The sequence below is a fragment of the Populus euphratica genome, unplaced genomic scaffold (genome assembly GCF_000495115.2).
Source record: "Populus euphratica unplaced genomic scaffold, PopEup_1.0 scaffold20.1, whole genome shotgun sequence".
Classification (NCBI taxonomy): domain Eukaryota; kingdom Viridiplantae; phylum Streptophyta; class Magnoliopsida; order Malpighiales; family Salicaceae; genus Populus; species Populus euphratica.
In genome coordinates this window covers 1338198-1350269 of record NW_011499854.1, presented here as the reverse complement: position 1 = coordinate 1350269, position 12072 = coordinate 1338198, and the positions used below count along the sequence as shown (strand labels likewise).

The following is a 12072-nucleotide window of genomic DNA, read 5'->3' as shown; positions in this document are numbered from 1 at the left end:
CTTGATCAAGTTTGGATATCTAAATCCATTCCAGTCAGATTTTGTGTCGGTTATGGATAATAGTTTGGAGATCAAGTTTAAGCATACACAGTGACCTTAAGGTCAACATACAAGAAATGCAGCAGATCGACGTGAAGATGTGCCTTTACGATTGCTTAAAAAGAAACTTAATATGTAAGCTATTTTGAAAATATCCTGATCATCAAATAAAAGATTAAAAAGAAAATAAAATAAAATTTGGACATCTTTCCGTAAGGAAATTAGGCTCCCATGAAGGCCAAAGAGTACAGCTAAAAATGGCAGTGCAGGGCTAGTTAAGGGTTGTTTGGTTGTGGTATTAGATACCCTCTAGCTAGGAGGCTTCGTTGTCTGGGCCCCATCAGGTCGATCTCTGCTAAGAGGCTTTCTGCTCTTAAAGTTTTGTAAACTGATCTTCTTTTTCACGCTAATTTATCCACTATCCAAACGATTAGAGCGACTTTCCTTCTAAGAAAAAATATGCTGAATTTATTCCTCGTCCTCTTCTCATGACTGTAGAGACCATTGACAAAATTGTTGGCCTGTGTGTGTGTGTGTGTGTAGATATGTAAACAAGTCTGTGTGTGTGTGTGTAGATATGTAAACAAGAGCAGCCATCTTCTCTCATTTTACAAAAAATTGTACACGCATTCAGCAAGACTTTCAAGCTGGCATCCGATTACGTGTTCTCGTTGATAAGGTAAAAAAAATTCAGATTTCATGAGTGACCAGTTTTTTTTTTTAATCAATTGTTCTCAAAACTCCACTTAATTATCCCGTTTCCTAATCATTAGTACTTAACAAAATAATTCCCCTTCAATTATTATGTCTCTAATCTTCACATAATTGTGATCAAGTTGTAAAAATGAATGTTGTGCGTGCAATAGGTCGGCTAGTTTGCTACTTGCATTTATTGTTGTTGATGATAAATTTGATTTTATTGATAGCCTTTTTATTTTAGCAATTTGATTTGTTTTTTCTTGGTAAAATGACTGTTACTTATACAACGCAGAAGGTCCCTTTTTTAAATTTAAGAACTTTTTAATGATTAAGTTGATATTATATGAAAGAAAAGGTCGTTTTTTATTAAAAAAATCCCTAAAAATATATACATGTTTTTTTAGCAAAGAAAAATTGAACCTAATTAATGAATAAAGATTGTATTGATTTCTTTTATATTTCATAATATCCCCTTATTATGGAAGGGAAAAAAGATTTATATATCTATTAAATATTTTTATTTTTTCAAAATAAAGCATTTTTCACTTATTAATATAAAATATCCTTATATAAAATATATCCTTCATTTATCTAAGTAAAATATTTATGATCATGTTCATAAAAGTTTGGGTTAAGAGGTTAGTTAAGTCTGGAAATAATGGTTTCAGCAGTTTGTCAGATCCATATATATCAAGGCTCAACACTTTGCTCAATCTTGAAATGATAAGTTTGGTGGTTTGTTAGACCTATATATATATATATATATATATATATATATATATATTTAAACAAATTTTAAAATGATTGGTTTGATAACTTATCAAATATATATATATATATATTTAAATTTAAAGTTTAGCTGAGCTAAAAAAATAATTGATTATCATTTTAAACCTTGTTCATTTGTTTAAAAAAGAAGAATTTAACAAAAAATATTAATTCATCAATTATTATTATTATTTAGTAATAAATAAGATTTGCTTGATTTGTTTTTTCTTGATAAAATGACTGATTACTTATACCACGTAAAAGGTCCCTTTCTTTAAATTTAAAAACTTTTCAATGATTAAATTAATATCATATAAAAGAAAATGCAATATCATATAAAAGAAAATGCAATTTTCTATTAAAAGAAAGCCCTATAAATATATAAATGTCTTTTTAGTAGAGAAAAATTGAACCTAATTAATGAATAAAGGTTGTATTGGTTTCTTTTATAGCTCCTAATATCCTCTTATTATGGGAGGGAAATTTTTTTTATATATTTGTTAAATATTTTTATTTTCTTAGAATAAAATATTTTTCACTCATTAATATAAAATATCCTTGATTTATCTAAGTAAAATATTTCTGATCATGTTCATAAAAGTTTGGTTTAAGAGTTTGGCTAAGTTTAAAAATGATAGGTTTGCATGTATATCCAAACTTAATATTTTGCTGAGTTCTAAGATGGTGGGCTTGATGGTTTACTAAATTCATATATGTAAGCTTAATATTTAGCGAGTTAAAATATAATGGATTATCACTTTAAACCTTGTTCATTTGTTTAGAAAAGAAGAATGAAAAAAATTATTAATCCATTAATTATTATTATTATTTAGTAATAAATAATCAAAATAAATAATACTGTTATTAATGGTTACATACATGAATTTATACTAATTTCATTTCGAGTCACTGTATATTTATTTAAATATAATTAGCTTTATTTATATAAATATTCTCAATTTTGGTTTCGATTCGTGAAATCTCTTTAGAGATACTTAGGCTTGAAAACATAGTATTCACCATTAAATATGTGCTTAGTTTATTTATATAGCGATTTTTTAATTACAAAAAATATATAGATTTAACCCTCAAAATGTTGAATAAATTATTTCCCATGTTAATACAATCTTAATTTCCAATCAAAAGCAATTTTTTTAATGAATATATTAATCTAAATATAAATAACACATGCAGTACTCGATGGGAAAACAAAACTCAATAAATAAAAATTGGCACGAAAATAGTCAGACGGGTGTGGTTGTAGTAAGAAAAGGACCTTTTTACCAATTTTACAACTCACTATTCATTGTCTTTTTGCCATGCGAGTGGAAAACAGAAAGGGAAACCCCTTGCCAACCAGCCCTTAGCTAGCTAATCCACCGCCCACAGCTCGAACGGAGAAAGAAATGTATTATATTATACTTAATTCATTACAGTTTGGGGTTTAACTAATTATGTTTTAATCACTACTTAAACTTCTTATAATCAAGAAATTCAGGAAACTAAATCCCTCACTGATATATCCAAAAGGCATGAATCAAATATAACAAGAAAACATTAAAAGACACAAAAAGAAGAAGGAAAGGAACAAACCAAACCCTCTCTCTCCCTCTCACACACACAATGGCTGACCCTCTTCTCTCTTTCTTCCTCCTCCTCCTCTCTCTCCTCCTCTCCACCACCAGCCACCACAACAGCCGCCGCAGATGATGCAGCCACCATCCTAAAACTTGCCTCTGCCTTAACCCCAACACCCAAAGGCTGGTCAACAACAAACTCTAATGATTACTGCAAGTGGAATGGTGTTAAATGTGACAACTCCAACAATGTCATCTCCATTAACTTAGCTACTCAAAGTCTTTCTGGGATTCTCCCATCTGAGCTTTCAACACTTTCTCAGCTCCAAAGTTTGTCTCTTCAAGAAAACAAGCTCTATGGTGCTTTACCTTCTCTTGCAAATTTAGCTTCTTTGAGAGAGATTTATATTGGTACTAATAATTTTACTAGTATCCCTCAAGATTGCTTTAAAGGGTTAACTAGTTTGCAAACTTTGAGCATGAATGATAATATTAATTTAGAATCCTGGGTTATTTCTACTGATCTAACTGAGTCGTCTAGTTTAACTACTTTCGAGGCTAGCAATGCTAAAATCTTTGGTACCATACCTGATATGTTTGCTTCTTTTCCTAGTCTGCAAAATCTTAGATTGTCCTATAATAACTTAACTGGAGGGTTGCCTCCATCTTTTGCTAATTCTGGGATCCAGAATTTGTGGCTTAATAATCAGGAAATGGGATTGTCTGGTACTATTGAGGTGTTGCCTTCAATGGAGCAATTGAGCCAAGTTTGGCTTCAGAAGAATCAGTTTACTGGGCCAATTCCAGATTTTTCAAAGAGCAAGAGTTTGTTTGATTTGCAGTTGAGGGATAATCAGTTCACTGGGATCTTGCCGGTTTCTTTGCATTCCCTTCCTGGTTTGTTGAATATTTCTTTGTCTAATAATAAGTTACAAGGTCCGGTGCCTCAGTTTGGAAAAGATGTTATAGTTGATAATAGTGGTCTTAATAATTTTTGTGTGGATACTGCTGGTGTTGCTTGTGATCCACAAGTGACCACATTGCTAGAGATTGCTGGTGGTTTTGGCTATCCTGTGACGTTGTCTGATTCTTGGAAAGGGAATGATGCCTGCAGTGGTTGGCCTTTTGTTTTCTGTGATTCATCCAAAAAGACTGTCACTACAGTGAGTTTGGGGAAGCAGCATTTTGGAGGGATAATCTCTCCTGCATTTGCTAATCTCACTGCTTTGACAACTTTGAAATTGAATGATAACAATTTATCAGGTCCAATTCCTGATAGCTTGGCAAAGTTGTCCCAGCTTTCACTTCTTGATGTATCTAACAACAATCTTACTGGGAAGATCCCGAGTTTTGCTACTTCAGTGAAGCTAACCACTACACCAGGTAATCCTTTTCTTGGGAGTGGTGGGGGTCCTGGAAGTGGAGGGGCACCATCACCTGGTTCAGATTCAAATACAACTACACCTGGAGATGGTCCTAATGGAAAAGGAATCGGTGCTAAGAAGGTGAGTCCAGGTCTGATTGCTGGAATTGTTGTTGGTTTGGTGATTGTTGGTTTTATTGGCTTGTTCCTGTTGTTTAAGATTAATATCAAGAAAAAGAGAGGGAAGTCTGGGAGAGTGAATGATCAAGAGAATGGGGATGGAATCAATGCATTGGTTACAAATGGTTCGTCGTCTTGCACGAAGGGTTATGGGGTTCTCAGTGAAATACAAAGTCAAAGTAGTGGCAACCATAGTGGCCGCAACATTTTTGAGGGTGGGAATAATGTAATTTCAATTGAGGTACTTAGACAAGTAACTGATAATTTCAGCGAGAATAACATTCTGGGTAAGGGAGGTTTTGGTGTGGTTTATAAGGGCGAATTGCATGATGGGACTAAGATTGCTGTGAAAAGGATGGAAGCTGGGGCAATGGGGACAAAAGGAATGAATGAGTTCCAGGCAGAGATTGCAGTGCTTACTAAAGTGAGGCACAGGCACTTAGTTGCTCTTTTGGGTTACTGCATAAATGGAAATGAGAGACTCTTGGTGTACGAGTACATGCCGCAGGGGACTCTGGCTCAACATTTGTTTGAATGGCAAGAACTTGGTTACCCTCCTCTTACTTGGAAACAGAGGGTTACCATTACACTGGATGTTGCTCGAGGAGTAGAATACCTGCACAGCTTAGCACAGCAGAGTTTCATCCATAGAGATTTGAAACCTTCAAACATACTTCTGGGAGATGACATGAGAGCTAAGGTTGCTGATTTTGGTTTGGTTAAAAATGCACCTGATGGGAATTATTCTATGGAGACAAGATTGGCAGGAACCTTTGGCTATCTTGCACCTGAATATGCTGGTAAGTAGAGGCTTAAATGTCCATTTTCAGTCATCTTCATTCAATTGATAGCAAGTAACCTGAGCTTCTAATATGGTATCAATTCATATTTTGTCATCTTTCCATGCATGCAACCTTGAAGTAGTAAAATTTTCCAACTTTTCCCCATTTGTGTTAGGAATTATAGGAAAAGCCTAAAGCCTCCTCCATGCTTGCAGAACTTTTTTCAATGAACTTGGTACTTTTCTAGGCATATTGAAGTTTCAGAAAATGTGGTCCTTGATCGTGAGACATGGTCTTCTTTATCCTTCAGTCATTCCTTGTTTATAAGATTTTTAGATGTTAGTGTATTGAGTTTTCATATTCATCTGCTTGATCTTGAACATATTGATTTGTTGATGACTTTATTTATTCTCTTCAAAAATGAACTGAACACACTACGTTCTGCACAGCTACTGGACGAGTTACAACAAAAGTGGATTTATATGTTTTTGGAGTGATTTTGATGGAAATTATGACCGGAAGAAAAGCTTTAGATGATACAGTGCCAGATGAAAGGGCTCATTTGGTCACATGGTTCCGCCGAGTCCTAGTCAACAAGGACAGTCTCCCAAAGGCAATTGATCAAACTCTGAATCCTGATGAGGAGACCCTAGTGAGTATTTTCAAAGTTGCTGAGTTAGCAGGGCATTGCACAGCTCGCGAGCCATACCAAAGACCAGATATGGGCCATGCCGTCAACGTCTTAGGACCTCTCGTAGAACAATGGAAACCTACCAACCACGAAGAGGAAAGCACTTCTGGCATTGATCTCCACATGAGCCTTCCTCAGTTTCTCCAAAGATGGCAAGCTGATGAAGGTACTTCGACAATGTTTGATGATAGGTCTCACTCCCAAATCCAATCAAGTATTTCGGGAGGATTTACAGACACATTTACTTCAAATGATTGTCGGTGACTGGAAGGAATCTGTATATTTTTTTTTAAAAGAGGACACAGGGATCGTGAGTTAAAGATTAATGGGGAAAGAGATAGGCTGCCATGGTGTTCAAGCCCACGAGTTGCGTGTAAACGTTCTGATGATCAATATCTAAAACGTACCACTGTTTTACTACATTGATTGATTCATTTTTTTTTTCAATGATCTTATTTATTATAGAGCCAAACTAATAGTCTTATGTTATTTTTTATAATTCCTTGTAGCTAACCAATTGATTTGGTTATCCAGATAATGAGGGACGTGGTAATATATTTCTTCACACGGTTCATCATCTGACTAAATTACATCTTGTCGGTTCTTGATTAACTGGTCCCCATTTCTTTCATCATTTTCCTTGGAATTTCCTCTCATCTACAATATCATGTTTGATGTTTTTGAATAATTCTGAATACCGTGTGATGTGTTGCGAAGCCCCACAAAGTAATATAGTAAAAAAAGATTTATATGTTGGATAAATAATTAATTTTTTAGTTTTAATAATTTAATTTATATGTTTTTAGTCAAAAAAGTTATAGTTCATATTTGTTGTTTGGTAAATCAAAATAGTTTATAACTAATATCTATAAAAGATCTGATTTGATAAATGTAAGAACTCTCAATGTTTAAATATTTTTATAAAAAGAAAAGGTACAATAATATTTGAAATAAATATGCTTTGAAAATGTATATACTAAAAATATAAAGAATGAAGAAATTATAAACTTAGAGTTTGAATGATTTATAGGGTATTTATAGCTTATTAGTCTTATCTTTTTATGAAAATAAGATATTGAAAAGTCATTTAACTCTTATGATATTTTAAATTATATTCTACGTCAAATAATATATATTGAATTAATATAAAATATGAAGGAATTCGAAGGGGGTCCTAGAAAAATTTTCAAAAAAATGTTAAGATCAGGCAAGTTGCCTGAACTCATTAGGAGCAAAACATAGACTAAAACATGCTACCTAGATCCAAACATATTAGGCTTGGGTGTGACAGTCCAAGCCCATGAAGGTGTTGGGCAGCGTGCCTAGCACGAGCTTAGACTACCATGCTCAAGCTTGTCCCTCTTAGTAGCATGTTGGGCTCGAGCATGATAGCTCAAACCCATGTGGGTGCTTTTACCCATTAAATTTGAATTTATTAGTAATTCTAAAGTTTTTATGATATTAATGTATAAAGACTTGTAAAACTACTTGGTTATATTGACAAATTCATCAAATTATCTTTGTATAAGTAGAGGGATGAAAACCTAGAATTATTTATCAGAGAGCCCTTGTGTAGAGGTGTGCATTATGTTTGAAGAAATTTTAGCTTGTATAGGGAAAATATAACGAAACCTAACATAGAAAAATTTCGAAGAATGTGAGGTGAGATATAAAAGACTCTATACTTATAATTTTTTTTTTTAAAGGTTGAGAAAAACCTATGGAGAAGAGATCTATACTTAGAAGAATTTCTAAGTGGTTGGAAACCTAATGAATCTGACAAAAGCCACCACTTCTACTACCATTTTTGTGACCAAATTCACTCACCGGTAAAATTACATAATCATTAATACCATATTTGTGATACAACAACAGAGAATGCAAGACTCATTTTAAGGGTCAATGCCTGAAACTTCAAATAAGCAAAAAAAAATTCATTTCTTTAGAATTTTGAAAGAATTTGAATCAGATATAAAATATACAGGATAAATCTTGTTTGTTTTTTTTTTAAATTTTATTTATTTTTATTTAAAATTAATTTTTTGGTGTTTTTAGATTGTTTTGATATGCTAGTATCAAAAATAATTTTTGAAAATAAAAATATATTTATTTTAATATATTTCTGAACAAAAATCACCTTGAAAGCAACTGCAACCTCAATATCAAATACGCTCTAAACCTCAAAGTTCTGGTCTTTTTTTGTAATTCTTTTTTTATAAATAAATAGTAATTTTATTATCAAACTGCCTATTATGATCTCACTTAACAACTATGCTAGGATTTAATTCTTTTATTAATAATAACATTTTAGAAAATATTTCAAATGAGTCCCTATATGTATAAAAAAATTACTCGAGCACCAACCCATGCCTTATAATATAAAAATTTAAATTTATAGTACAATTTTATTTCTTCTCATATATTTTATACCTTATAAACAATGTTAGCACTAATAAGAGTTAAAACCACTAATCCAACAAATTTTGAATAAAGTTGATGGTGGTTTTCTTGCACAAATATAATGGTACTGTATTTTATACCTTATAAGCAATGTTAGCACTAATAAAAGTTAAAACCACGAATCCAACAAATTTTGAATAAAGTTGATAGTGGTTTTCTTGCACAAATATAATGGTACATATATGAATATATTTAAACTTTACAATCTTAAAAAAATTCCACATATAGCTTGTTTAATATCTGATATACCTCTAAAAACATTCAATAACATAGTATTTTTATCATTATAAGTGGTTCTATTGTTTATTCCAGGAATAATAGTACCAAAATAATGACATAACATATTCAATTTGAAAAACATATTCTATAAAAAAAGAGGAATAATAATACTACTATAATGATATGACTTACATAAGTTGAGAGATATTTTCTATAAAATAGAATACTCATTTCAATAAATTGCTGGAAAAAATGCATAATTGCATCAATTAAAACCTAAATTATTTCAATTAAAAAAAATCTCTAATTACAATAATTTATCATAAAATTCAATGCAAACTCTAATTTTTATGATTTTGACCTTTATAGCATGAATTGTATGAAAAAAAAATACTAATTACATCAATTAAAACTTCAATTATTCGAGTTCAAATAAAATTATTAATTATAGTAATTTATCCCAAAATTCAACGCAAATCCTAAAACACAATGTAAACCCTAATTGCTATGATTTTGACCTTTATAACATCAATTGCATAAAAATATATCTAATTTTATCAATTAAAATTTAAATTATCTTAGTTCAAACAAAATCTCTAATTAAAGTTCAAGCAAAATCTCTGATTATGAGAGTTGTTAGATACATCAAGACCTTGATTTATAAATATAATTCCGACCTAATTAATTCAATAAATAACATCAATTGCATAAAAGAGCATACCTAATTGCTTGACACCAACCCTAAATCATCTCAATTTAAACAAAATATCCAATTATCAAACAACACACAAGCATTAATAAATTAAAACTAAAAATCTCACGGTTAAATAATGAAACCCATTAAATTAAAAGAAATCGTGTTTTTAGCTTGATTTGTGGACAACTTGGTGGTGGTTTGAGTATTGGTTGCAGCAAGGATAATGAAGTAGGAGATTGAGCCGATGATTTTTTTAGTTGTAAAAACACTAGAGCCAAGTTTTTATGCTATTTCGTTATGTAACCGCGATCAATTGAGAATCGTGTTTTCGAACAAAGACGCGAATGGAAACCATGTATTTGTTCAAAATGTGCTATTTTCCAACAACCTCAAATTGTGTCATTTTGCTATAATAAAACTTTACGCACAATGCTACTGTTCAAAGAATTAGAAAACAGGTGGGTTTGAAAGTGAAAGTACTTATCTCACATGGAGAAAGTAGGCGAGAAGGCATTCATTCCAAGGTGCAAAGCAACTGCCGCATGTTGGGAGGGCATTTAGAAAGAACCCTTTATCGATGGATGTCTTTTGCAGTCGTCTACACGTTCTCTTCTGGATTCCAGGGTGACTTTTGGAGGTGCTGCACATGCAATGGCGACCTAATCTCCATTTCTATATATATTTGGGAAAATTGATTCTAACTTTGCAATTAACAAAGGTATTCGCGAGTTAAATTCCAGATATCAAGCTGTTTAACAAGTTATCCAACGGGCTTGAATCTAAGAAATCAACTCAGTTACCTCCAAAACAACTGGAAAGAAAGGTGGAATAGAAGGGGGTAATTTAGATTTTCAAATACAAAAAAAAAGAGAAAGAAACATCATTTTAATATTGAACGTTTCAGTTAGGCTAACCATATTTAAACATCATTTTAATTCGATATGACTTGAGATAACCATGTGCCTGAGCACCAGACAAGCATTTCGTTTTCTTCTTTTAAAACTGTCATCCAAGAAAAGAGTTCTTAATGTGATTAGTTTTGCTTTCTTGAATTGGTCTTCCATTAATCCAGAATCATAGCAGCAATATATTTTCTTTAATTTTCTTCAATTTTGATTGGTTTTGCGCTGGCTGAAAATGTGGGGAGGATGCCAGCTAATTGTATACTAATCGACCCTCTTTTCTGCGGCGAAAATGAAGTGGTAACTTCTGTTGTCTATCAACGTTAAACTTCTCTTGATGATTGCGAGTCACAATTCTCAACGGGTGCGCTTCAGTGTTAAAAACCCGTTCATCCAGAGAGATGACAGATGGAGGAGAAAATAGGAGATAGAGATACTTAAGTGTCTCGGCAAGGAAGAAACTCTGCATAATGTTGTCTTTGACGCCTGAATTCACCCGAGAAAAGAGGCAAGAAAAGTTCAGTTCAAAACTATATAATGCTTTGCTTCTAGGCTCTGATTTAGGATTATTGTTTAGAATAAAACCAAGAAAGGGGTTTCAAAATGGATATGAATAGGACTTGTAAATTCAAACTCCTGAGGCAACTAAAGTATACGAAGCATGGGAAAAACCAGTGGTGCTTAGAAGTTAAGGTTCTGGTTCATGCTATTTCTCAAATATGCAATTGAAGTGGTAGAGAATTCAAGTCATGCTTTTTTGGAATGTCATAATAGAATACAATGAACTGGACGAGGATGAACATGCGCGTGCATGTATGCAGTTGTTTGTTATATTCCATGGCACTATAATCTTTGGGTTAGAAAAAAACCTACATCTGTAATACCGGCATATCTCTATGTTATCTTTTTAATTTTGTTATTTAATATTTGATTAGTTAAAAATTAAATTTTTAAAATTTTTCTAAATAAAATATTTTAAATCTAATAATTTGGATAACGGATTAAAAAAAATTAACAAGAATTGATATTATTTTTTAATAAGTTTTATGTTTTTTATTAGGTTGTTTCGATCTTATGACCTAAATTACAAGTTTAAAAGAATTATTTGAGATGACTCGATCTTGATTGTCATGTTATAGGTTTATCATACTAACTTGAATTAACTTAGATTAATTTTTTTATTTTTTATATCTAATTTAATCCTTTAATATTTATGAGCTGAGAATTAAGCTATGTTTTTTATTTTTTATTAAAAAATAATATTTTTCATATGCTATCATAATCATTTTTTAGTTTAATCTACCTATTATTATTGTTTATATTTTTATCTAATTAAATTAAAACCAACTTATTTAATCCAGGTATATAACCCAAAAAATAAATTTATCTATTTTTTTAACCATTCAGGTATATAACCTAAAAAATAAATTTATCTATTTTTTTAACCAGGTTTGCATAACTGAAAAGTATGATAAAAAAAATTGGGCCCATAAAGTAGCACATGTACATAGCTAGTTTCCTCTGTATAAATATTTTTTTATTGACATTTCAATGCCGTAACCATGGCCCAAATTAAAATAGTAGCATAAACACTTAAGCTGATTCAAAAGATTTATTATACCAATGCAACGCAAGCTCCAAAAAAAGGGTGCTAAACATTGCATGGATATATCTTTCGACCTTGGTTCTCTTTTC

General features: G+C 31.7%; 1 protein-coding gene across 1 annotated transcript; it reads left to right on the top strand.

The window, feature by feature from the left end:
* The first annotated feature begins 1006 nt into the window (after positions 1-1006).
* Positions 1007-6694, top strand: LOC105122770 (probable receptor protein kinase TMK1). The gene is made up of 3 exons (XM_011022058.1): positions 1007-1033; positions 3071-5426; positions 5858-6694. The coding sequence occupies exons 1-3, from the start codon at positions 1007-1009 to the stop codon at positions 6361-6363; spliced, it is 2889 nt and encodes a 962-aa protein (XP_011020360.1). The 3' UTR covers positions 6364-6694.
* Positions 6695-12072: the final 5378 nt, after the last annotated feature.

Bases quoted from the DNA above. Each gene is read 5' to 3' on its own strand.
- LOC105122770 (XM_011022058.1), top strand. From the start codon at position 1,007: ATGACTGTTACTTATACAACGCAGAAG. The intron at 1,034-3,070 runs GTCCCTTTTTTA...AAACATTAAAAG, and splicing joins TTACTTATACAACGCAGAAG to ACACAAAAAGAAGAAGGAAA. The intron at 5,427-5,857 runs GTAAGTAGAGGC...CGTTCTGCACAG, and splicing joins TCTTGCACCTGAATATGCTG to CTACTGGACGAGTTACAACA.